The sequence below is a fragment of the Polypterus senegalus genome, chromosome 1 (genome assembly GCF_016835505.1).
Source record: "Polypterus senegalus isolate Bchr_013 chromosome 1, ASM1683550v1, whole genome shotgun sequence".
Classification (NCBI taxonomy): domain Eukaryota; kingdom Metazoa; phylum Chordata; class Cladistia; order Polypteriformes; family Polypteridae; genus Polypterus; species Polypterus senegalus.
In genome coordinates, this window is record NC_053154.1 from 88,363,376 (window position 1) to 88,388,575 (window position 25,200).

At 35.4% G+C, this 25,200-nt stretch overlaps 1 protein-coding gene across 2 annotated transcripts; it reads left to right on the forward strand.

Annotated features, from left to right (window-relative positions):
- The first annotated feature begins 377 nt into the window (after positions 1-377).
- Positions 378-24,812, forward strand: LOC120529024. Of its 2 annotated transcripts, XM_039753087.1 has the most exons (6): positions 378-1,112; positions 3,506-3,991; positions 5,309-5,414; positions 10,964-11,098; positions 11,185-11,280; positions 24,364-24,812. In XM_039753087.1, exons 1-6 carry the CDS (start codon positions 554-556, stop codon positions 24,428-24,430), a joined length of 1,449 nt encoding a protein of 482 aa, XP_039609021.1. In that variant the 5' UTR covers positions 378-553; the 3' UTR covers positions 24,431-24,812. The 2 variants fall into 2 exon arrangements, with proteins under 2 accessions (XP_039609021.1, XP_039609028.1); XM_039753094.1 differs by lacking the exon at positions 10,964-11,098.
- Positions 24,813-25,200: the final 388 nt, after the last annotated feature.

The window sequence follows — 25,200 nt, forward strand, 5'->3', positions numbered from 1 at the left end:
CAGAAAGTGATAATTTCATGAAGGGTGTAGAAGGAGCAAAAAGTGGCGTTCCAGTTAGCAGTATCTGTGCTGAAAGGATTTGCTATGGTGCCTGAGATACTAACTGGAGTAAGCGGATTCAGTACTGGATGGAGGGGTTTATTGATTTTACTCACAGGACAGCGTTAGAATAGTAAATTGGCAGATTCGGGGGAGAATGTCTCAAAGAGAAACAGAAATATAGTACCACATATTTGAGTTCTGTTTTAAAAAGTGCAAGAAGTCGCGTCTACTACCTAAAGCGACTTTTATTATGACACATGCTTATTTTTCGGGCCGGAAGTATTTACTTTCCGTCGCTCATTGACCTACATTCACACCACGTGACTTGACTTTAGACCAGGAAGTAGTTTGCAGTGCCATTTATCACCGTTGTTCGTTTCATTCAACATGGAGATAGCATATTGGTAGAATATTAATGCATCTCGAGACCTCAATTATTTATGAGTATATCAACCACATGGCCTGAAAGCGTTTATCTGAATCGCTTGCTATAAACAAATCGCCTTTAAAAATGAGCACGAACGCAGGATGTGTGTTATCTGGTCACCAGTCTGTTGAGAGGCTGCATGTTGGCGGCAATACCAAAAGTAAATACGGGGTCTTTCAACTGGAGGAGGACATCCTACAGCCATTTGCTGAATGCAAAAATAAGATGGACAACTGTAGCATCGTTTTCCTTTCCAAAGAAGAGCGTATGTCAGCAATCGAGCGGGTGGTGAAAACCGCAGTCGAGACTGTTGTGTATGTTATTACCAGGCTGAACGATTGCACCATCCGCGATCTGCAGCTGAGGATCGCTGAAAAGGAGAAGGAAAACGAGCTGCTGAAAATCCGGATGGAACTGACCGAGAGAGAACTGACTGGACGCATTCACCGTCTGACCGCACAGAATGCAGCCGTTACCAAGAATAAAAGATCTGACGATCCAGCAAGCGAGAGACGGTTAGCCAAGCAGCTTGTAGGTTTACCGGCGGAGCAGGGGGGCTTGTCTCCCGCAGTCACGGACGTAGAGAACAGTGCCGTAGAAAGTGATACGGAGCAGGAGGTGCTTGCTGACAGTGATTTCTCTGGTAAATAAAAAATATTAAATCTCTTTATACATGCAATGAAATAATGGGGGGCGGGGTTATGGTTAAGTTTGGACAACGTGGATAACGTTAAGTCCTCCCTTGTGTCTAATCGCTGGTATTGACTCCTTTGGTAGAAACAGTCATTAAGAGGTCACTTTCATCCAGAAAGTTTTTCCCATTCTTCCATGCTGAATTCTTTTACCTGTGCGCTGTTTGATAAGTGTTTTGCCGGCACAACCCATTTGAACCGCCCTCTGCATCTCTATTGGATTCATATCTGGGCTTTCACTTGTCCAGTCCGGAAACCTCCCCTTCTTTCTTTTCAGCCATTCCTTGGTGGATTTACTGGTATGTTTAGAGTCATTATCATGTTTCAAGGTCCGCTTTCAGTTGAGCTTCAATCTTCTGACAGATGGTCTCATATTATCTTCACGCAATGAAGACTTCACAGTGGATTCTGTGATGGTGAACTGTCCAGAGCGTGATACAGCAAAGCATCCCCAGACCAGAATATTTCGCCCACCCTGCTTTACAGTTGATCTTGGATTCTTCTGGTCAAATGCTTTCTTTTGTTTTCGCCCCTCATGTCTTTTGATACAGTGGCCAAATAACCCATATCTTTTCCTCATCTGTGCAGTGCACATTGTTGCAGAAGTCCTGGTCTTTGCCTAGGTGTTTATGGGCAAACTTTAGTCATGCTCTAATGTTCTATCTGGATTGCAAAGATTTCCTTCTGGTGTATCTCTCATAGTGATCTACTTTTTATGCAGCCTCCTTCTAATGGTAGTTTCATTTAGTTTAACATCAGCAGTGGCAAGAGCTACGTGTTGGTCCTGTGATGAAATTCTCAGTTTTTTGGAGAATGGTTGATAACACACACTTCAACATAAAGACCAAACCAGATTAAACATCTGAGGTTCAGTTAGGACAGGTTCTTCCAAGATCCTCTCTAATTATGTTCTATTCATTTACTCCTCACTTGATGCTAATTTTAGGTTTTTTAAGGTAGTAACAAATGGAGGGATACACTTACTTTTTTCCGCTTGCAAAATTTGCACTTTGCCTATTTAAACTGAACTACAAAATGTAAAGGTGTCATGATATTATATCATCTTTACCTATAGATCCAGTTTAAATGAAGATTAAATGTTGTGTCCATGTATGTTAAAAATGAAAAAAGATTTCATTAGATGTATCGCCTTGCCTGACTGTATGTTGCTCCATTAGCTAATTTTCCTTCTATTAACTGAAATTCTTAAACTTCCTGGATCCATACCATTTCCAAAAATGCCTACCTGCTGAATATTTTCATGACCCCAAGATAAGGATGGTTCAGAAACTTAGCCAGGCTTCTTTTGCGAATGTGAAGATTGATTTTATCCATCCAGCCATCCATCCATTTTCTAACACGCTGAATCCGAATACAGGGTCACGGGGGTCTGATGGAGCCAATCCCAGCCAACACAGGGCACAAGGCAGGAACCAATCCTGGGCAGGGTGCCAACCCACCGCAGGACACACACAAACACACCCACACACCAAGCACACACTAGGGCCAATTTAGAATCGCCAATCCACCTAACCTGCATGACTTTGGATTGTGGGAGGAAACCGGAGCGCCCACGCAGACACGGGGAGAACATGCAAACTCCACGCAGGGAGGACCCGGGAAGCGAACCCGGGTCCCCTAACTGCGAGGCAGCAGCGCTACCACTGCGCCACCGTGCCGCCCGATTGATTTTATTTCCTTTTTAATTTAGTTAACATAGTTGAAATATGTTTGTATCATTTTCTACACCGTTTTGTTTATAATGAGTACTGCCATTTTGTGGAGCGGTTGTTACTGGGTTACCGTGCTAGGTAAAAAGGTTACGATATGTGTTTCCTCTTTATCTGAGTCAATGAAGAACTAGCAAAAAGATTAATGTCTGTTTATATAGTCTTTCTGGCAAAATGATCTCTGTTCTATGTGAGGTCAACACTGTTTTTAGGGTTTTGATTTTTGGCTTGACAACAGTGTATATTTGATTTCCCTGTTAGAAATCTTTACTTGTCTTGGCTCATGTCTCTCCTTCTGGACCCTTATTTAAAAAAAAAAAAACCTCTATCCGCCCTGAGAATATTAGCAAACACTCTAACTTGCATGTAGTTTAAAACAAAAAAAAGAGTTAGTGAAGGGTTATGTTTTAGACACAGTTGTCCAAAGGATGTAAACATTTTGCCAATATAAAAATCTCCAAAAGGTCTCAAAACTATCTGTGTTAAAAAAACAGGGCACTGGGGATATTGTCTTAAAGAGGTTTAACTGGCAGTAATAGCTCATCCTTAAAATGTCCCATTGTTCATGCCTAAGATTATATGTTCACGTTTTATTTTTTATCTCCCTAATACAGGTGCAGAAGAGGGACTCCAAGGAGAGAAACTTGCCTGTGTCAAAAACGAACCCCTTGATTGGAATTTTTTCGAAGTTGCCTTGGTCAACGGACCTGTGCCACCTGAACAAAACTGTGGCTTGTTACAACCAGGATCAAATTCAAATAGCCGAAATGTTTTTGAAGTAGATTCAACATCTATTAAAGATGAATCCATGGATGCACGGCCAGTCATCATCAAAGAGGAGGCAAATGATTGCGAAGGTCTGGACGTATCATGGGAAGTTTCTAAAGGAGGTAGTTCAAACTGTATCCAGGAAGAAGGTCTAAATAAAGAATTACTTTTAAAACACAATTCTGTGCACATACATCCGGGCCTTCCAAAAGAATTTTGTTATGATTTAATAAAAGAAGGCAGAGACTGGATATTTAAAAATGGCAATTTTGGAAGTGGGACTAATTTTTATCAACATGAAGGACCAATGTACTCCTACAACTCAGTAACACGTAAGTATACCGGAGTCCTTTAAGATCAGTGTTGGAAATAATCGGTAATTAATCTGATTGTTTAAATTTATTGCCACTTTTCCTACTCAAATTTTAGGGGTGCAGGCCACAGGTTACTAACAAAAATAGTACGTTATTAACAATTAAAAAAAATGACACAAACTAAACAATCAAAGCTTCAATCTTTTCTCTTTATTTACAGAACTATTTGGTTTGGTGTACCTTCAGTCAATGGTTGCAATAAATATTGCCTAATTACATTTTGTTAATTCTATTGAACTGCTTTCAAAATACAGCTGTTGAAAGATTCCTTTAAAATAAAATAAGTAAAAGTAAAATAAAGTAGTAAAAAAAAAAAAGGATTATCTAAAGTGTTAAGAGTGCACAGTAAGCGAAAAGCTTGAGAGAATCCTCTTCACTCTACCAGGCAGAAGCATTGGCTGTAGAAATTCTATCCACTGTGTGCATTGAATCCTTTTCTTCACATGCACTTTCAAAATAGCAATGTTGAAAATAAATCTATCTAAAAACTAAGTTGACATTTTGTTCTATTATTTAAATAGATAATGTCTGTTGATTTAGCTTTTATTGTTCCAAAAAGTATTGTACTGCAGTACAGGTGCTTCTGGTGGGCTCTGTGGAACCATGAACAGCAGAATGAAATTCAGAGTGATTGAGTGAGTGATGCAATATCAAATTAATCCAGTGCAGTCCTTTAGTAGAGAATATCCATTTGTTAGGAGGCTTATCAGGCTAGATTGCACCTACTTCTTAGAAAACAGCAGTCTGCTTCCTGTGATTATCACATGTGCAAAACCAAAATCATTTGAAAACCAAGTCACAGAAGAAAATCTACATGGATATTGAGAGAATTGTCATCACGTGTCTACACTTAAGCCTCTGCCTGTCTCTGTATCTTTTTGCTTCCACCAATAGTTACCACACTTTCCAGGCAGGTTATTCTCCCTACTGTGGGGAACATACCCAGTCCACCATTAAAAACAACTATAGCCATTTTGCAGACTTGCAACATGACAACAAAAGTGAAGGGAACACAATATTCCAGTTACTGTATATGTTTGGGTAATAAATGTAAATTGACTTTATATAAAATATTTTATTTTTAGCAAGTATGAATCACTCATGCACTCTTATGTCTGTTTGAGTTTTCTATCTAACTGTACATATTTCATATGAAGCTCTTTGCTTAAAAGATATCCAACAGTGCTTGATTTTTGTTGTTGTAAGCTTAACACAAAATGCAATTTTTTTCCTTAATTTGTCTCGTGGTTAAACATGATTTTTGACATATTTCAGAGAAAATGAACAAGGTGTCTGCAACAGAAAAGCAGCATTGTTACCTGGGAAGACTTAAAGCAGGCACTGAGAGGGGAAGGATGCAAAAAGGGAAAGATCAAAACAGGTATAATTTTTTGTATTTTCGTTTATTTTGAAAAAATACAGAAAAATGAATTAATAGATTGGCTCAACTTCTTAGGAGTTAATATTTTACTTTGAAGTGCCATAACAAAAGTAGTTTTCAATGAAGTTATTAAAAGTGATTCTTTGATAGATTTTTAAATAAAATAGTACTTACTTACATTATATTATCTAAAATTGCTGTTATGTTTTTAAAACCACATCCATCTTAACTATAGTTTTATGGGTGCTCTTTGCTTTGATTATAAGTTTTCTTTAAAAGTGAATAGGTTTTAGGATAGGATGCCCAAACTCCAGGCCTGGTGCACCACTGTGGCTGCAGGCTTTCATTCTAACACTTTTTTTAGTGCCCAGTTCTTTCTGCTAATTAACTCTCTTTCTGTAATTTTAATAGACTTGCTTTTTAAGACTGTGACCCTCTTAATTATTTCTTTTCTTTAATTAACAAATCAAATATTAACAAGACACAAAACAAGCCAGCATATGACCAGCATCCTGTGTCCATCACACAATATCTGAAAATAAAAAAGGTGAACGTCTTATTAATGTTGATCTTCTCAGGTCTACAAAACATTTTTTTGGTGGTCCTGGAATAAAAAAATCAATAGTTTTGGAAATGTCTGCTGTGGCAGAATAAGAGCACCAACTAGCCATGGAGTTAAATGATAGGCTTAATTAATATCAAGAATTGGCTTCAATTTAATAAACCATTTGAAGTGAAATTGGTTGGAGGCAGAGGTCCTGACTTAGCTGGTCATCTGTTGGCTTACTAACTTCACGTCTCATTTCTGTTTGGGTGCTGTTTAAGAAAAAAATAAGCAATTCAGAGGACTGAATCGTAAAAAAACATGTCAATTAAAATGAAGAAAAAGTAAGTTAATTAGGCTGCCTAACCTATACTGCACTTTAACCACGTTATCTAATACTAGTCATGATGAGTGTATTTTGTTTTGAAGCAAAAAGTGACTGTTTTGCTAGGATGGAATGTAAATATTTTCTCTGAACTATTATACACCATTAAGTTAATGCTAATGTAAATTGCATTTCTTCAGTACACTTAAACCTCCACTCTTAAGGTGCCATAACAACGGAAAGTATGGTGATGCTTATGGAATTGTAGCTTGAACAGATAGCCAGTTGATCAGAACTTGTATAGTGAAGGACAGCTAAAGCTGGTCATAGTCATACTTTCTATCCTCTGTAGCTATGTAGTAAGAATTTATTTCCTGTTATAGTATACAATGCTTCTTTATAAAGTACACTGTGTTTATTATGAAAGTCACAATCAAGATTTTAATTGACTACTTACTTATAGAGAAAGTTAATTACACACATTCACATCCATTAGCTTGTACTTTTTAAAAGTTCTTAGAAATGATTTTTCAACATGATGTTGCTGCACTAAAAAGTTGTGTTCTATGTGTTAAATTGCTTTGAGTCTTTTGCAAGTCCTTGTCTTTTAAAGGCAGTAAACTTAAAGTGACTTGATTGAAGACGTTGGCTCGTTCTATTCTTCAAAGTCGCACTGGAGGCTCTCCAAACTGTCTGTGCTGATGCTTTGTACTTTTTTTCTATCAAAAAGATAGAAACATGTAGTAAATTGTAATAAACCTGTCGTTATTTCATAGAGTCTCATGTGTTTGGAGGGTAGGTGTCAGGCTCCTTCAAGGTTTGTTTTTTAACTCTCGCCACACCATGTGGCTAATAATTATGCATGCATAGGGCACGTGCCTTGTCCTCTTAAGTTGACGTGGAACTCGAAGATCGTCCTGCACATTTGGCTACAAACACAAATAACTCATCCCACAGAACATGTAATGCAAATGATTAGCATTATATACCTGGGGACGGTCTTGTCAATGTTGGCTGTTACAGCTCCGGAGGGCATTGCACTAGCCTCATGCAGAATTATAGGGCACTGGTATTTATATTAAAAAAAAAAAATTAGGTAATCCGGCCAAATTAAATAATTTGAGGAACAAGGGCGAATGCAGCAAATTCACTGCAAATAACGATTTGGCTGATCAACACTAATAAGAACAATACCAAAAAGTGCTGGATGTTCCATAAATAAATACGATTTATATCTCCACTCCAATACACCAAAGAGTATATTTGTTTCAGGTTTTTATGATGATGAAAGAGCTGCCCCTGTGATGTAACTGCTCAGTTGTTTTATTAAATACAATAAATAACCACATTGTTAATGACTTTATCTGTTTTCCATGACTTGAACTCTTTGCTTTTCATGAGGCCTTACACATTAATTATATGATTCTTTTACTACCTTTTTAGTCTTTTTTTTTACCTCAATTTTATACTTTATGGCATGTTTAGAATTCAAAAGGAAAACCAGTGGAGTCTGAAATTACTGGTTAAACTATTATATTTTTTTCTTCTGTCTAATTGCTGGTTTGTACTTCCTATTCGATATCTTACTGTAATTTTACTATAGACAGTCTTAAAATGCCATTACTTGTTACTGGAATCTAATGCCTTCCTTTGACACACTTTATATAGCACAGAAAGCAGAAGGGAAATAGTGGGTAAACGTAGTAGGCTTCTGCTCAGACTGCATTATCTGTCTTGCTTTATATGTGTGCCCCTTTTTAATGCCCTTCCAAGGCACCTGATGAATACACAAGGTGTCTTGCTCCCTAGTAGCCTCTACATTTCCACAATGGTATCGAGCATAACTTCTTTCTCTGCCAGTTAAGTTCTTTCCCTATGAGACTTGTACCATCAATAAGGTGCCATGGACCTTAGCAACCTTTTGCCAGCTGTGTTTCCACTCACATTGGTCAAATCGAAACGGACAAACTGAAGGTCTTGGTAGAAACCACAAGTCTGCTTAGCAGTTTGTTACAATATATTTGCACATTTTTTTTTTACCATCTTTTAATACTGGAAAAATTATGAGAGATAAGAAGACAAACTTATAAATATTAAACAACTGTTGGTAAACTCAACAACTTACTTGAAAATCTAAGGCATCACAGTTCACTGGGAGTAGAAATGTAAAGGCCATGTCATTGAGATGCAAACTACATTGGAAATTATTGTGAATGTTTCAAATTAAAAAAACATTTTAATTACAAATCCTAGTTAATTTTTATACACTAAATATTATACTTTTGATTTCACTTTTCCAGTGTTTTTATAGGGCACTGTAAAGTAAGTACAGAATTTTAGACTGCAGACCTTAACATGTTGTTCAGACATTGAGAGAACTGTATGTGATATTGACTGTGGTTATTTCTCAAAGTTTTATACTTGCTCCAGTTGTATTCCCTGTATAGATATTTTCAGTTGCTGTAATCTTATGAGCATATGGAAATCAGTTGATATTTGGTTATGCTCACATCTGCATCTATAGTGTAAGAGGATATACTGTAGATGGTCAACTTCCACTTACCAGATGCTTGTCAAACAAAATGCTTTTTAATCAAATACAAGCAAGACTCTGAAACTTACAGTCCATCTCTAAAAACTGAAAAAATGTTTGAGCAAGCTTATCAGTTTACCTCATCATTTTTAGCTTGAACCCAAGAATATGAAGATCATTCTAAGCTATTTTATGTTTTTTCACTTTTTAAGCATTTTATAGGATCATTTCTAGCCCTTTTTCTTTGGATGCTGACAAATTAAGTCATGCTTTTTTATTTACCCATATGTTAAGAGTTACTGTTTACTCTATTTCCAAAAAGTTTATTTTTGTTTATATTTGTCCTCTGTTTAAAAATAGTTTAAAAACATTTGTTTAAACGAAGATAAGTGTGAAAGATAGTAACAGGTAGCTAATTAAAACTTAATAAAATTTATATTTAATCAGATCAACTGTTAGTGTATGGAGTACTGGTCAGTTTAATAATAATAATAATAATTTATTATTTGTTCCCATTTCACTACATTTAATTATTTTTCAGCTTTAGCTAGTATGGAGAAAACATTGTCACTTTTTCCAGTCGAGTAAAACAAAACTGCAATCTAGTATTGTAACAAACAGTTTATTAATCCCAAAGGAAATGACTTAAGTTTTCTGATTCTGATACACTAAAGTGGTCATTGAGCAAAAGCATTCTATCCACTGTTAAATGCCACTGTTACGCTATAAGATAAGCATAAGCTTTGGTAGCTCCTAAGGTATTAATAGTAGTCTAGTAGGGTTAAAATAAATAACATAGCGAGAGCATGGAAAATAATATAAATAACAAGTTGGTTAAGTTTGCATATACAGTAACACTAGGTAGAATAGCAGATGACATAGAATTAGCTTTCATTATAAACGAACCTGGACAAAATACAGACTTTGTTGGATTTTTGGCAGATAAAACTTAAATATATTTAATTAAATGTAAATTATTAAATGTGCTAAATAAAAATGTAATATTTCAAAACAAAATGAGAGGACTGCAGCTTGAAAGTACACCTTATGAGAAGGATCTAGGAGGAGTAGTGGACTTGTCACTTCCTATTTCCAGTTTACAGAATCCATTAATAAGGCTAATAATATGTTAGGTTATAGAGTCCGAAGTGTAGAGTACAAGTTGAAAGAGGTTAATGTTTAAGCTACATAATATAGGAATGAGGCCTTATCTGCAATACTGTGTGCAGTTTTAGTCTCCATGTTACAAAAATGACATAGCCCCGATAGAGAAAGTCCAGAGATGAGCAACTAGAAAGTGATATTTTAGGGACTTTCATATCTCAACTTGATGTTATTTCTGAAAAATTAGCTGAATAGGATTAGCAAGCTTGTTAGGTTGAGTGGCCTGTTCTCATCAAAGTTGTTCTAATGTTCCTTATGTTGACAAGGGGACAGGTGTTTGAAAACTTCTGTCACTTATTGGTTCTAATCCTGGTAACATTTGTGACAGTCTTGGGTCTTAGCCTGCATCTGGCAGAGAATGAGGAAGATTATAGTCTGTTAAGGGTTGTCTTTTTATTGTTCAAACATTGTAATTATATAAACTGGTTTCCAGTGTTTATGTAGCATTTTTAAAGGTGTTTTGGCACAGTTTCTTTATTGTTAAAGCTTCTTTGTAGTAATATTCATTTAGTGAAGAAAGGAGAAAATATAGGGAACTGAATTATGTGTGTAGGATGCATTTTGTTTTTGTAGAAAAGATTTAGTACTCCTTCATTACAATCATTTCAGGTAACAGGTTAATATAGTTTAAAAATCGTCTCAAAAATACATTTTACATTGTGTTTTAGCAAACTTTTTTTATTTAATTGTATCTTTTTTCATGCATTTTATTTCTAAAATGATTTGTGCTTTTTATAAGTTTTATACCTCTCATTATGAACTGTGAAAGGTACTATATACATAAAATTATCATTTTTATTCATAGTAGTAATTGTATAATCATGTTATTTTAATAAAATTGTTTTGCATTTAGTAACCCTATTTTTTGTTTTGTAATTTTCCTATCTTATTTTCATGTATCTGGCCATCTTTAAAATGACATTTATTTTGTTACATTATAGTTTAAGCATTACAGTTCATATAAAAATTAATCTGATTTGCAGGTTTACCCTTTGTCCTAACAAAACAAAGAACACTGCACTTTCAGAACAGTATAATCCTGAGCAAGGTGTTTCTAGAGCTGCCCTGAGACAAAGGAGGTATAGAGAGAGCTTACAAAGAAATGGGGTCTATGAAGAGTAAGAATTTACCATTTATTAACAAGAAAGTGTCATTTAAAGATACAAAGGAGTTTACTGTGTTAAGCTTTTTTTTCTGTTTGGAGGTACAAGAGGCAGCAAGCACTCCGTTCAGCTGCTTGGCGGAGGCGTGAAAAGACAGAAGAAGAGAGGGAAAGAGAGAGAGCACTGGCAAGAATAAGGTAAGACATGGAAACTGAGTATGAAATACACAGAATGTATCAGAAAGGAATAGTAATAGTAACACCCTGTTACTAAAGATCTTAGCATCCATACTCTATCTTAATATTATTTATCACAAACCTCGGCACATTGAATGCACAATCAACCTTGAAAACATTGAAATTTAATTAACATGTAAATGGGATGCCATAGAGGCACATTAGCCTGCAACACTTTATCATTATCCAGCACCCTAGATTTCCACATTATCCCCATGTCTGTGTAAAATTTTTGCTTTGTACTCTGGTTTTCTTTCCACACCTAAAAGATGTGCATGTTAGTTTAGCTGAGTGCAACCTAATGATGTGTTGCCACTGCATTGTTGGCCAGTTCCTGCCATATGCCCAATGCTGCCATGATAGGTTCTGGGACTTTAAATTAAATTAACTAGATGTGAGAATGTCATGTGAAATTATAAAAATACGTTTTGTTCAGTACAATTATACAACCCCAATTCCATATACCCAATCATGTTACTAACCTTTTGACAGTTAACCTAATTAGTTGCAAAATGTTCCTCCAGCTGCTTCTTTTTAGTACTACTTACTTTTCCAGCCTTTTGCTTCCCCCAACCCAATGATTTTGAGACATGTTGCTGCCATCAAATTCAAAATATTTGCAAAATGGTAAAATGTCTCACTTTCAACATTTGATATGTTTTCTAAGTTCTGTTATGAATAAAATATGGGTTATGAGATTTGCCAATCATTGTGTTCTGTTTTTATTTACATTTTACTCAGTGTTCTAACTTTTTTGAAATTGGGGTTGTATTATTGTGTGGTAGCAAACTCTGTACATTTACTGTATAAATGCATTCTTATGGAAATTTAAAAAACAAAAAGCTAACAGTGCCTTAATGTAATCAATAGGCACAACTCGAACTCATGATTTTAGCTTGTCTGTCTTAACCATATTAATAATAAATTATGCTGTAAGAAGCCATACACTCTTGTACTGATTGAATGAAATATACATTTTTCTGGCTTAGCTTGATGTGGGACCTTATATAGACAGGTGCTTGCCTTTCCAAATCATGTCCAATCAACTGAATTTACCACAGGTGGACTCCAGTTAAGCTGCAGAAACATCTCAAGGATGATCAGGGGAAATAAGATGCACCTGAGCTCAATTTTGAGCTTCATGGTAAAGGCTGTGAATACTTACTGTATGTACATGTGCTTTCTCAATTTTTTTATTTTTAATAAATTTGCAAAAACCTCAAGTAAACTTTTTTCACATTGTCATTATGGGGTGTAGGGTGTAGAATTCTGAGGAAAAAAATTAATTTAATCCATTTTGGAATAAGGCTGTAACATAACAAAATATGGAAAAAGTGATGCGCTGTGAATACTTTTCGGACGCACTGTATATATGATGAAACCCAGCTAAACAAATGAGACAAAAATATCATACTTGGCCATTAATTTACTGAGGAAAATTACCCAGTATTACATATCTGTGAGTGGCAGAAGTATGTGAAACTTTGCTTTTAGTATTTAGTGTGACACTCTTTTGCAGCAATAACTGCAACTAAACATTTCCAGTAGGTCTTGATCAGTCCTTCACATCAGTTTGGAGAAATGTTAATTCATTCCTCCATACAGAATTGCCTCAACTCAGGGATGTTGCAGGGTTTTCTTAAATGAACTGCATGCTTCTGGTCCTTTCACAACATTTCTGTTGGGTTAAAGGTCAGGACTTTGACTTGATCATTCCAAAACATGTGTTTTATTCTTCTTCAACCACTCATTGCTAGAATTACTTCTGTGCTTGGTGTCATTGTATTGCTGCAGGACTTAGTTTCTCTCTTGAGATGTAGTCCACGGACAGATGTCCTGATATTTTCCTTTAGAATTGCTGGTATAATTTAGAATTCAGTTTCTCATCCACAATGGAAAGCTGGCCTGGCCCAAGACAAAGCAAAACAGACCCAAAGCATATGGGTAATGCTGAAGGGTTCACTAATTTTCAAGCAACATTGTAGTTTTTTTCCTTTTGACATGAAGGTGCTGCTCGGTAGGAGTCTCTCTTAAAGAGACTGCACTTATAATACTAATAATAAGAGTAGCAATAAATAATTCAATAATGCAAAGAAATTCTTTTATGAGAAAAAAGAATATGTAAAGGTTCTTAATTAAATTTCAATAAAAGCATTTATAAACTATTTATTAAAGAGAATCAATTAAACTCCAGTCAGTTGGCACCTTGCAGGGGTAGAGGAAAGTGTCACAATGTGCATTTCTAATCTGATCACTGCATCCCCCTTGGTATGGAAAAAATTTCTTATTTACCTCATTGTTTGGAAACTTATGGACTAGAAGAACATATTTTGATATTCAGCCTGCAGAAGTTCCCATGATCACCTTGAGTGATTCAGAGGATATGACTATTTACAAGATGGTTGGTTTCCAAATTGTCACATTAATTCCAAATTGCATATTGTGCCATGGAAGTAGCACAAAGTGAGGTAATTTCATCAGTCAATCAATGTAAAGAATACTGTAGTAAGAACTAGATTACTGCTCAAAAGACAAACTAATGAACACCATCGACACCTGGGTTTTTGTTGTGCCAATTTCAAAAATTCACATCACGTTAGTAAGTCAGTGAAATGCTATGGTATATTTTAGTGTCTGTTATCAGTGGTGCAGTTGTAGAGTGGTCTGGTGCTTGTTCTGTTATAGCTGCCAAAGGTTTTCACTGTCTTTGATGTCTTATTCCATTGCCAGAAGGAGTAACTTGGCAAAGGTAGCAGTGGCACAATCTACCTCTGGTGGCAGAATTAAAACTGATTAGTGGTATATTTTATCAGCTGATTAATTCATTAGTTAAAGCAACTGAATTTATTTACACATGGCAATTCTTATAGATTCTTCAACCCTTAACCCGGCTCTTTTTCGTTTGATTTTACTTGATTACAAAATCAGATTCAGCACCATCACCACTAATTAATCTTTTAAACTGAAACTTGCCCATATACTAATACTGCACTGTACCCCAGAAACTGCTTTTTTCAGTGACGCATCTCAAAGTTCCAAGAGAAGTAATTGATAAAATGCATCATTAATGAGTATTCAAGTAAATCATAATTTAAAAAAAATATATATATCTTGGGATTTTTTTCCCCCCATTACTGAATACCTTTTCAGTCCCACAGGCAACAGTAGCCTGATTTTATATTATCAACATGTTTTAAGTCACAGTAGTTTGATATGTGGCTGTACAGTGGTTAGCACTGCAGCCTCACACCCCCTTAATGTACAGTCACTTCTTTCATATGTATAAAGTCTGAACATTTTTATCAGTCTACTTGGGATTTGACTCCTGCGTCCCAAAATGCACAATAGGATAACTAATGACTTCTAATTTGCGCAAATAAAGAGTGTTTGCATATGTATGACTATGACTTAAGATTGACCGTTATCCAATTGAGTTTTGGTTTCTTTATTTTACGCAGTGCTGCGGGGAAAAAGGTCAGAGTCTCCTCAATCCTGAAATTAGATAAAGTGAGTTCAGTAAATTCGTGGATGAATGGGAAGAATATTTATGTTTTGTACATAAGGTCTGCAGAAGAATGTTTTCTGTTTTAACATTTTGAATTATTGTTTACATTTTAATAACACTCTGCACTCCAGAGTGATTTGAGTGTGTAATGTTGTTCCTCAGGCTAATAATAAGATGGCAAATTGCTGAACATAAGGACTCTAAAGCACTTTTGGATATTCTTTCTTTGCTTTCGTTTAGTCCTCCTTTAAGTACAATAATTTTATTTTAATTTTATTGATATTATTGGAATCATTCCATACAGATAGATCTATTTTTTACAGAAAACAGGATTGAAAACAAATCAACCCAACCCCCACCCCTGAGAAAGAGAGCATGGCCAACGGAGTAAAACTTAAAGCTGGTCAAAGTACATAAATTGATGACTTTAATATGCAAATTTAAAAAAAAAAAAGGAAAATGGGAAGAGAATCTGCTTCCTCAGTGCTTTAAGAGCTTATTCTAAAATATTTATATATATATTTGATTAGATCCTGCCAGATGTTGAAAATGCTCTGCACAGATCCTCTAACTGAGAATTTCATTTTTCCCCAATTTCAAATAGTATAAAACATCAGTTACCCACTGACTTAAAAGAGGAGAGTTAGGATTCTTCCAGTTTAGCAAAATAATTCTGTGTGCTAATAGTTTAGTGAAGACAATCACAGTTTGTTTGTCCTTCTCCACTTTAAACCCATCTGGAAGAACCCCAAACACAGCTGTTAATAGGTTAGGAGGGACAGTGACATCAAGGCTGTCTGAAAGGCACTTAAAAAATTTTGTCCAGAATGGTGTTAATTTGGTGCAAGCCCAAAACATGTGACCCAGTGAGTCTGGGACTTGATTGCAGCGTTCGCGGGTTGGATCTTGCCCTGGAAACATTTGGACAGTTTTAAGCGAGACAGATGTGCTCGATATATAATTTTAAGTTGAATAATTGTATGCTTTGCGCATATGGAGCTTAAGTGTGTTCTCTGCATTGCTACCTTCCACTCCTTTTCTGATATGTTGAGAGAGCGATCTTTTTCCCATTGTCCTCTTGGATCTTTGAAAGGGAGGGACTGTAAAATAATTTTATATATTGCAGAAATGCTGTCTGAATCCTCCAAACTGAGCAATATTTTTTCCAGCATGGAGGAAGGTACGAGATGAGGGAAATCAGGCAGGCTCTGTTTGACAAAGTTTCTAATTTGAAGATAGTGAAAGAAATGTGTTGCTGGAAAGTTACATTTGGAATTTAATTGTTGATAGGATGCAAATATGTTGTCTATATAAAGATCTCTAAGCAATTTAATCCCAAATGTTTTCCAGATATTAAAAACTGCATATGTTGTTCTTCATCTATTCTAGTAATTTCGCTGGTTAGATCTGATACCTTATTGGTTTCTAATTTATTTCTGTGGGAAAGATATGAAATAATCTGTCCCCTTAAGAAGGCCTTTAGAGTTTCCCAGAGTATTCCTGCAGAGACCTCTGAGGATGTATTTGTTTCTAGGAAGAAACTGATTTGTCTGGATATAAATTCAGTATAGTTCTTGTCTGCTAATAGAAGTGGGTTAAGTCGCCATCTGTGAGATGAGTGTGTGGGGCCTAATGATTTTACCTCCAAGATCAAAGGGGCATGGTCAGAAATAACAATAGCATCATACTTGCAAGAAGTAGACAAGAAATTATTATCTATAAAGAAATAATCAATTCTTGAGTAGCAATGATGCACTGATGAGTAGAAGAAATATGTTCTTGAGTTTGAGTTTAGAAATCTCCAGGGGTCTGATAGGTTGTGGTCAGTTAAAAACTGTGTAATTGTTTTTGCAGTGTTAGATGTCATCCCCCCTGTGACAGGAGTCCTATCCAAGAGTGGATTTATAACACAAAGTCCCCAGCTATTATAATTTTATGAGTGTTCACATTGGGAATGGATTTAAATACATTTTGCATGAATTCCCTATTATCGACATTGGGTGCATAAACATTTATCAAAATCACTTTACAGTTAAATAAATTGCCCATGACAATCACATATCTCCCTTCAGGATCAGATACTACATCTGATACCACAAATGAAACTGTTCTATGTATGAGAATTCCCACACCTCTAGTTTTCTTTGTAAAGCTGGAATGGAACATTTGACCAGTCCAGTAAGAAGAAGAAATTATTTAAACATTTTACAATACAAAATAATATTTTTAGTTATACAGTATGTAGTCTTTAATCTGAACATGACTGTCATACGAAGAAGGGCTATCTGACTGAGCATCACTAGAACGATGTCTTATTCAAAGGAAAATGCTGAGGTTTGATTGTAAAAGAACAGCTATTTAGTCTACCTCATACTCATTTTCGTGTTATGTTACTCCAAAGATGCTTTGCAAAGCTGTGTTGTTTTGCAGATCTGGTTTTACACATCAGCCTTTTCGTAATTTTGAATTGTGTTATATGCTTTATTAAAACTTACAGGTACACAGCTCCACAACATAATTTGAGTCAGTTTTGTCTATTGCACTGATCTGCTTTTTGATTAACAGGGCAGTTTTTCTAAACCAAACCCCTGTAACCTAAAAGTATCGTTCTGCTTCTGATCCTGTTCAGATTCATTCTTAAACCTACAGGTGCCGGTCATAAAATTAGAATATCATGACAAAGTTGATTTATTTCAGTAATTCCATTCAAAAAGTAAAACTTGTATATTAGATTCATTCATTACACACAGACTGATGTATTTCAAATGTTTATTTCTTTTAATTTTGATGATTATAACTGACAACTAATGAAAGTCCCAAATTTAGTATCTCGGAAAATTAGAATATTGTGAGAAGGTTCAATATTGAAGACACCTGGTGCCACACTCTAATCAGCTAATTAACTCAAAACACCTGCAAAAGCCTTTAAATGGTCTCTCAGTCTAGTTCTGTTGGCTACACAATCATGGGGAAGACTGCTGACTTGACATTTGTCCAAAAGACGACCATTGACACCTTGCACAAGGAGGGCGAGACACAAAAGGTCATTGCTAAAGAGGCTGGCTGTTCACAGAGCTCTGTGTCCAAGCACATTAATAGAGAGGCGAAGGGAAGGACAAGATGTGGTAGAAAAAGTGTACAAGCAATAGGGATAACCGCACCCTGGAGAGGATTGTGAAAGAAAACCCATTCAAAACTGTGGGGGAGATTCACAAAGAGTGGACTGCAGCTGGAGTCAGTGCTTCAAGAACCACCACACACAGACGTATGCAAGACATGGGTTTCAGCTGTCGCATTCCTTGTGTCAAGCCACTCTTGAACAAGAGACAGCGTCAGAAGCATCTCGCCTGGGCTAAAGACAAAACTGCTGCTGAGTGGTCCAAAGTTATGTTCTCTGATGAAAGTAAATTTTGCATTTCCTTTGGAAATCAAGGTCCCAGAGTCTGGAGGAAGAGAGGAGAGGCACAGAATCCATGTTACTTGAGGTCCAGTGTAAAGTTTCCACAGTCATTGATAGTTTGGGGTGCCATGTCATCTGCTGGTGTTGGTCCATTGTGTTTTCTGAGGTCCAAGGTCAACGCAGCCATCTACCAGGAAGTTTTAGAGCACTTCATGCTTCCTGCTGCTGACAAACTTTATGGAGATGCAGATTTCATTTTCCAACAGGACCTGGCACCTGCACAAAGTGGCAAAACTACCAATACCTGGTTTAAGGACCATGGTATCCCTGTTCTTGATTGGCCAGCAAACTTGCTTGACCTTAACCCCATAGATAATCTATGGGGTTATGTGAAGAGGAAGATGCAATATGCCAGACCCAACAATTCAGAAGAGCTGAAGGCCACTATCAGAGCAACATGGGCTCTCATAACACCTGAGCAGTGCCACAGACTGATCGACTCCATGCCACGGCGCATTGCTGCAGTAATCCAGGCCAAAGGAGCCCCAACTAAATATTGAGTGCTGTACATGCTCATACTTTACATGTTCATACCTTTCATTTGGCCAACATTTCTAAAAATCCTTTTTTTTGCATTGGTCTTAATTGATATTCTAATTTTCCGAGATACCGAATTTGGGACTTTCATTAGTTGTCAGTTATAATCCTCAAAATTAAAAGAAATAAACATTTGAAATACATCAGTCTGTGTGTAATGAATGAATCTAATATACAAGTTTCCCTTTTGAATGGAATTACTGAAATAAATCAACTTTGTCATGATATTCTAATTTTATGACCGGCACCTGTATAGTCATCCAGTGCTGTTTAATACATCTCATTAATGCAGACGAAAAATAATCATAATTCTGCTTATACTTTTATTATTATGACAATTTAAGCCTCTTTAGTGACAGTAATGCACATTTAGCTACCTCCACCAACATGTTGTATCTCTATCTCACGTGGCTGCTGGCTTGACACATAATATCTAAATGTAGGCGTAATTAAAAGGATTCAGGCTTTATTAAACTTTTACTACATCCGCTTTTAGTTTAATCAAGTCTGTTACTCAAGTGTGCTGAAAAAGTGTGAGAGAAAAAATGTGTTCTGTCTTCCCCTTGATACTTAGTCTGATGATCTAAAAGCCTCAAATGAAAGAGATCCAGCATCTGCAGTCATTAAGTACAACACTGTCTCCAACTTGAAGTCAAGTAATGTGATGCCACCTTTAAATGCTTTCTTCACAATTATTTGAGTTTTCCTGCATTTTACATGAGCCTGTATGTAGTAACAGTTTGAATCTCTTGTTGGATGTATTTTAAAAACGCAGACTCTAGGAAAGCCCTTTTGCATCCTACTGTATGTGTTAATTTCTAAATACTTTTTCACTGTGTGCTTAAATTGTGATGCAAAGTCTAATAACAAATCTTTGATGTCACTGCAGATATTTTAGACCAGTTTTCAACAGAAGTATTCTTATTATACTGAAAGTACCAACTTCTGTACAATACTTTAAATTTAACTTTAATTGAAGTGGCAAACATTAAACAGAAAAAGCACACAAGGGCACTTTTTTGTCCTATGAGCTTCACCAAGCCTTTTCCACTTCCATAATGCATTCCAAGACACATACTGCTCTCTGTCTTTTATTTTTGCATTTCGTGTTCCAATTCTGACAGAATCTTTCTTACAAAAATTTTATGTGACAGTGACCTAGTGATCCACGTTTCTTCAGCCTCAGTTATCCTAATCATCATCAGGTCCTTCCATGAAAATATGATGATTTATGTTAGGTAGAATGCCCAGAGGGGACTGGGCGGTCTCTTGGTCTGGAACCCCTACAGATTTTATTTTTTCTCCAGCTTTTGGAGTTTTTTTTGTTTTTTCTGTCCACCCTGGCCATCGGACCTTACTCTTATTCTATGTTAATTAATGTTGGCTTATGTTTATTTATTTTTATTGTGTCTTCTATTTTTCTATTCATTTTGTAAAGCACTTTGAGCTACATTTTTTTTGTATGAATATGTGCTATATAAATAAATGTTTATTGATTGATTGATAATACCCTTTATTTAAAATATTCAGTTTTCCTATAAATTCCATGTGCCCTTTTTAGACTTCTATATTTTTTTCTTCTGAGATGTGTAGTCAGGTGGTAAACAATGTTCTGATTGTTCAAACCAGTTACAAAATTACAAAAGGAGAACTTCTGTAGTGTTGCTCGGTAGTCAGATTCTAAATAAAAACATACTTTCCTGAGTTTTCATTGGATTTACCACTAATTAAACACAGAAGAAAATAATCCAAGCCATCAAAAGGAGGCGACAAAATAAAATTTGCTATACATTGTGGTATAAAATGTTTGTAGTCAGCATATTACAGATAATTACATAGTCTACATGCCCCTTTATTATTGATGATGTACCTTGTCATGCTAATATGAGAATTGTTTTTTTAAATAGCCATTAAAATGTAGTTTATGTGCAAGAGTATGTGCTGATGGAAAAACAGGACTGGAAAAACTGCACAACAAGTCCCTTCTCAATGAAGCATGACCGCATGACAGCACCTGCTCCTGGTTAGTTTACATAATGTAACGGAATTGTAGTGTAATGAAACTTTTTTTTAATCTCTTACTAACAATATGAATCGTAAGTTCAAAACCACTTCTTGCTTTGTATTTTAGCACATTTCATGAATAACTAGTTTACATGCAGCCTGAATTTTATTAACCATAATAGTACAAAATGTCCCATACACAAGCATGTAGTTAATGCAATGTTTGTTAAAAAAAATTACATAAAATAGCCTGAAATGTATGTGGTTCCTTGTTTTTCCTAATCCTGCTATCAAAACATAATTGACATTTAACACTGAATTACATATGCAATGAACATTGAAAAACCTTTTGAAACAATACAAAGGTAAATGGTTGATAAACGAAAAACATAAATCAAATACAGTCAGTTTGTAAGATTTCAGATAATTTAGCTTGTTCATTCTAACTTATAACATATTGACATTTATTAAAATCAAGCAAGCCAGTGTTAAGTATAAAAACAGCTGGCATGCGTAACTATGAGGAATTTCCTCCATTAAAAATGTATATCCTTTCTTTCACTTTTGATGATTGTGTTGTGTCATGCTTTCCACATTACTAAGATCGTCACCATTGCCCAGAAGTTCATTGGATGTCCTCTTCAGTCCTTGGAAGATCTTTACAGTCCCTGCTGCTTGAAAAAGGTCAAGAGCATAATTAAAGATCCATCCCATCCTGGTCACTTGCTGTTTGAACTGCTGCAGATGCTTCAAGACATTAAAAACAAAACATGGACAATAAACTAAAAAACAGCTTTTACCCAAAGGCTGTGGCTGTGCACAAAATGATGCTCGCATGGTGATATTTTAAAGAGAACAAATTATGCAATAAATAACAGCAGAATGTGAAAAATGTCTCATTGTGAAATTTGATGTTTGTTTTGTTTTTCCACTTTTAGCATCTCTTTTATAAATCTTTATATATAGATATATGCTTTGTAGTGTAGTTTTGCACTGATAGGATGGCATCCAAAGTTGTTGTAGTTGTGCAGTGACAATAAAGATATTCAATCAATGCAATACAAAAAACAGATTTTTATAAAGGAGACAAGGGGATTAAATTCAATGGATCAGTGGATTTGTCCATCAATACATTACTTGTGAATTTTGTGAAAGGCCCCCTTACTTAAAACATAGTTTCTTATCTTTTGGAGGTTGAGCTGTCGTGGTCCTTATATGCTACTTTCTCCTCTCTTCGTTCATTGAATTAGGTTACTTGGTAAAGTAAGGTATGGTGTAATCTTGAATGGCAGAGGTGTATCTGTTTCTTAGGATTGAAGATGTCCTAGTTATTCTCAACTTTAAAACCTTTCATGATTATTGCTTACATCCAGACATTGAAACAAATCTATTCACTTGCACCCACATATTTTCATTTAGGTCACATTTTCATCTTTGAGTGTAAATGCATAAATCACCTCAAATGTCATGTGTAAATAGGCTCATCTTTAAGGTTGCAGTTATTTTGTTACAAAACAGCCTGGCTAGGAGAATTCCTCCAATACAAAAGTGCATATCAAATGATTACTGCTTGAGCCTTGGTGCTTGTTTTGTAGGGCATGCAGCCAGGAAGTTATCAAGCAGTGCCCCCCTTTCCTTCACCACTGGCTGGATAGCATCAGATAGGCTCCTTGATTAGCCTTCTACTATGTGTTTAAATTTGGTATCTCCATATATATAAAATCCAATGTCTGTCTGTATGTTCACTTTTCACGAGAGAACTACTTAATGGATTTAGATCTGTTTTTTTTTCTATAATTTGCTTGAACATTACGGTTGATTTTGCAACTTCTCTAATGGCACCAAGTATCATAGTTTGCTTGCGGTACCAATTAATTTGCCCGAATCTTAGAGAGATGCAGCGGGCCGAGGTGAGGGGGGCAGAGCTCTCCTAACTCACGAGCCAGCCTCAAGGCGTACTTTACCTCCACTTAGCTAGCGAACGAGAGAACTACTTAACGGATTTAAATGGTGTTTTTTTTCTATAATTTACTTGAACATTCCGGATGATTTTGCAGCTTCTCTCATCATGCTAAGAATCATATTTCACTTGCAGAAGAGATATACTCACGTTAATCTGAGACAGAGGTTGCAGGACAAGGGGAGGGGGGAAGCGTGACGTTAGGAGTAGGGAGTCGGGCAGGGCCCTGCTCACTTATGCACCAGTCTCTGTTCGAGTTGGCTTCTCACAACATTCATAATGACAGGGAGCATAATTTTGAGGAAGATGAGGACATATTTTTTTAAAGACATTTATCTCAATTAATCCACAGGCACATTTATAAGTGATTGAATGTAAAGTACTTTAATCCCCCTTTTGACTTCTTTTGCATTCCAACTTTACAAAAGCACAAATATTTTGCACACTGGAGACCAAAAGAGGAAAGTCCAGTGAAACTCTTAAAGTGAACCTGACGCCAGACAAACCACCTAAGAAAAAGTTTGGTGTTGGAAAAAAATGTGTCATGATTTCCAGAAGACAGTAAAACTATCCAGAGGTATTGTGTCCTTAAATGGGAGACTGGCCTAGGGTTGTTTTTTGCAACAGACTGTCACAGTGTGCAGATTGGATGCAAGGAACCAACTGGAGACCAGAAGACAGAACTGCTAGTCCCTTCAGTGAATCAAGTGTGTCTTAATATCAATGTTATAGGGCTACAGAACAACCTTTAAATCCCATTGGATCATCTATCAGTTAATTTACACACAAAATAGGTTAGAATTTGTCTAACTGAAAATGTTAATGATTTCAAAATTTTAATCTGTGCAGCTGAATAATGTATTTGTATGAATACAGCAAATCAGTCACTGTTTGATTTAGGTAGTCAGCTATGCACGATCAATAAGCATTTTACTAAAATAAATTATCATGATTGATAATAAAGCTCTTGAACTATGCAACTGTAATTTTTCATTGGTTTATATCATCTTTTAAAGACTTATTTTATATTGTGTAGTTTGTTAATAGCCACTTCTGATGAATACGAATTCAATATTTTATTTTCCACCAGAAGGTACATTTTCCGTTTATCTAAACATTAACTGATTCTGAAAAACTCTCTAAATAATTAAGTTCTTCATAATTAAAGTTTTAATTTTTTTTATTATTCTGATGTTGAAACCCATAAATGACACTTGTATTTCAGCAGAATTATCAGTAAGTAATAAATGAAAAGCATTTGCCGAGTGTGAGAGTGGTATATGTGTGTGTGTGTGAATATATATATATAAATAAATATATATATATATATATATATATATATATATATCTATATCTATATATCTTAATTTGATGGCAGGAGAACTTTAAAAACAGCAATTTAATAGTAATTTAAAGCTATACTTGCACTTTGTTTGCTTTAGAGTGATGCCAATATGAAATTAGTATTTCTACAATTACAAGTATTCTGAAATCCAATATTTAATTTTATTTGAAGAAACTTAAAGGCCTCAGTTTTGGAAACGAAAGTCCTAATACTTAACCCTGTTTCATTTTTAGGGCAAGACGTTACAGAGAGAGACTGAAAGCTGCGGTTGGATGTATAAAAAAATCAACAACCACCTAAATGGCCACCTGAGTAGTGTTCAATTATGTAATTTATTTACATAGTAGCGTCTAGCATAGAATGGAATATGTATAGGAAATAATCAAACTGTGTATATAATGTGTATTTGATTCACCAGTAATAACAATTAATTTTTTTAATATAAATGATCAGATTGTTGCCATCACCTTTTACCTTTAAAACTGTAGTCTTTTTGCCAAACTTGGTTACTGTATTATCATACCTTCAGTGCTACCGTTTATTTATTATAAATTATTGACAGCTTTTGTTGTAAACAAACTGATTTGTAGTTAGATGTACAGTCCTACTTGAGAGTTTGAGAATTTGTAAAACTGTTACTTTTTATCAATGAATTTCTTGTTGAATCAAAATGACTCCTTCCCTTTCAAAGAAAAAGTCTGTATACCCTGAAATTTATTTAATGTTTAAAAAATAGATATGTTAAATAAAATGAAAATCACTTCATATTAATTAGCGAATGTGGAAGAAGTACATTCCAGCCTATGACAAAAATGTTTCCTTCTTTACATCTACCTTTCTTACAAATTTGCTTGAACTACTCCGAACGTTTTGAGTGTTTTAGGTTAAAGACAACCCTTAGGTCTTGACAAAATATTTCAATCAAGTTGTAATCTGGACTTTGTCGTTCCAAAATACATCATTTTTCTCTCATAATCCATTGTAGATAGATTTAATCAATTGCTTAGGATCATTGTTCTGCTGAATTCTTTTAACATTCAGCATGAATCTTATGATTATGGACATCTTCA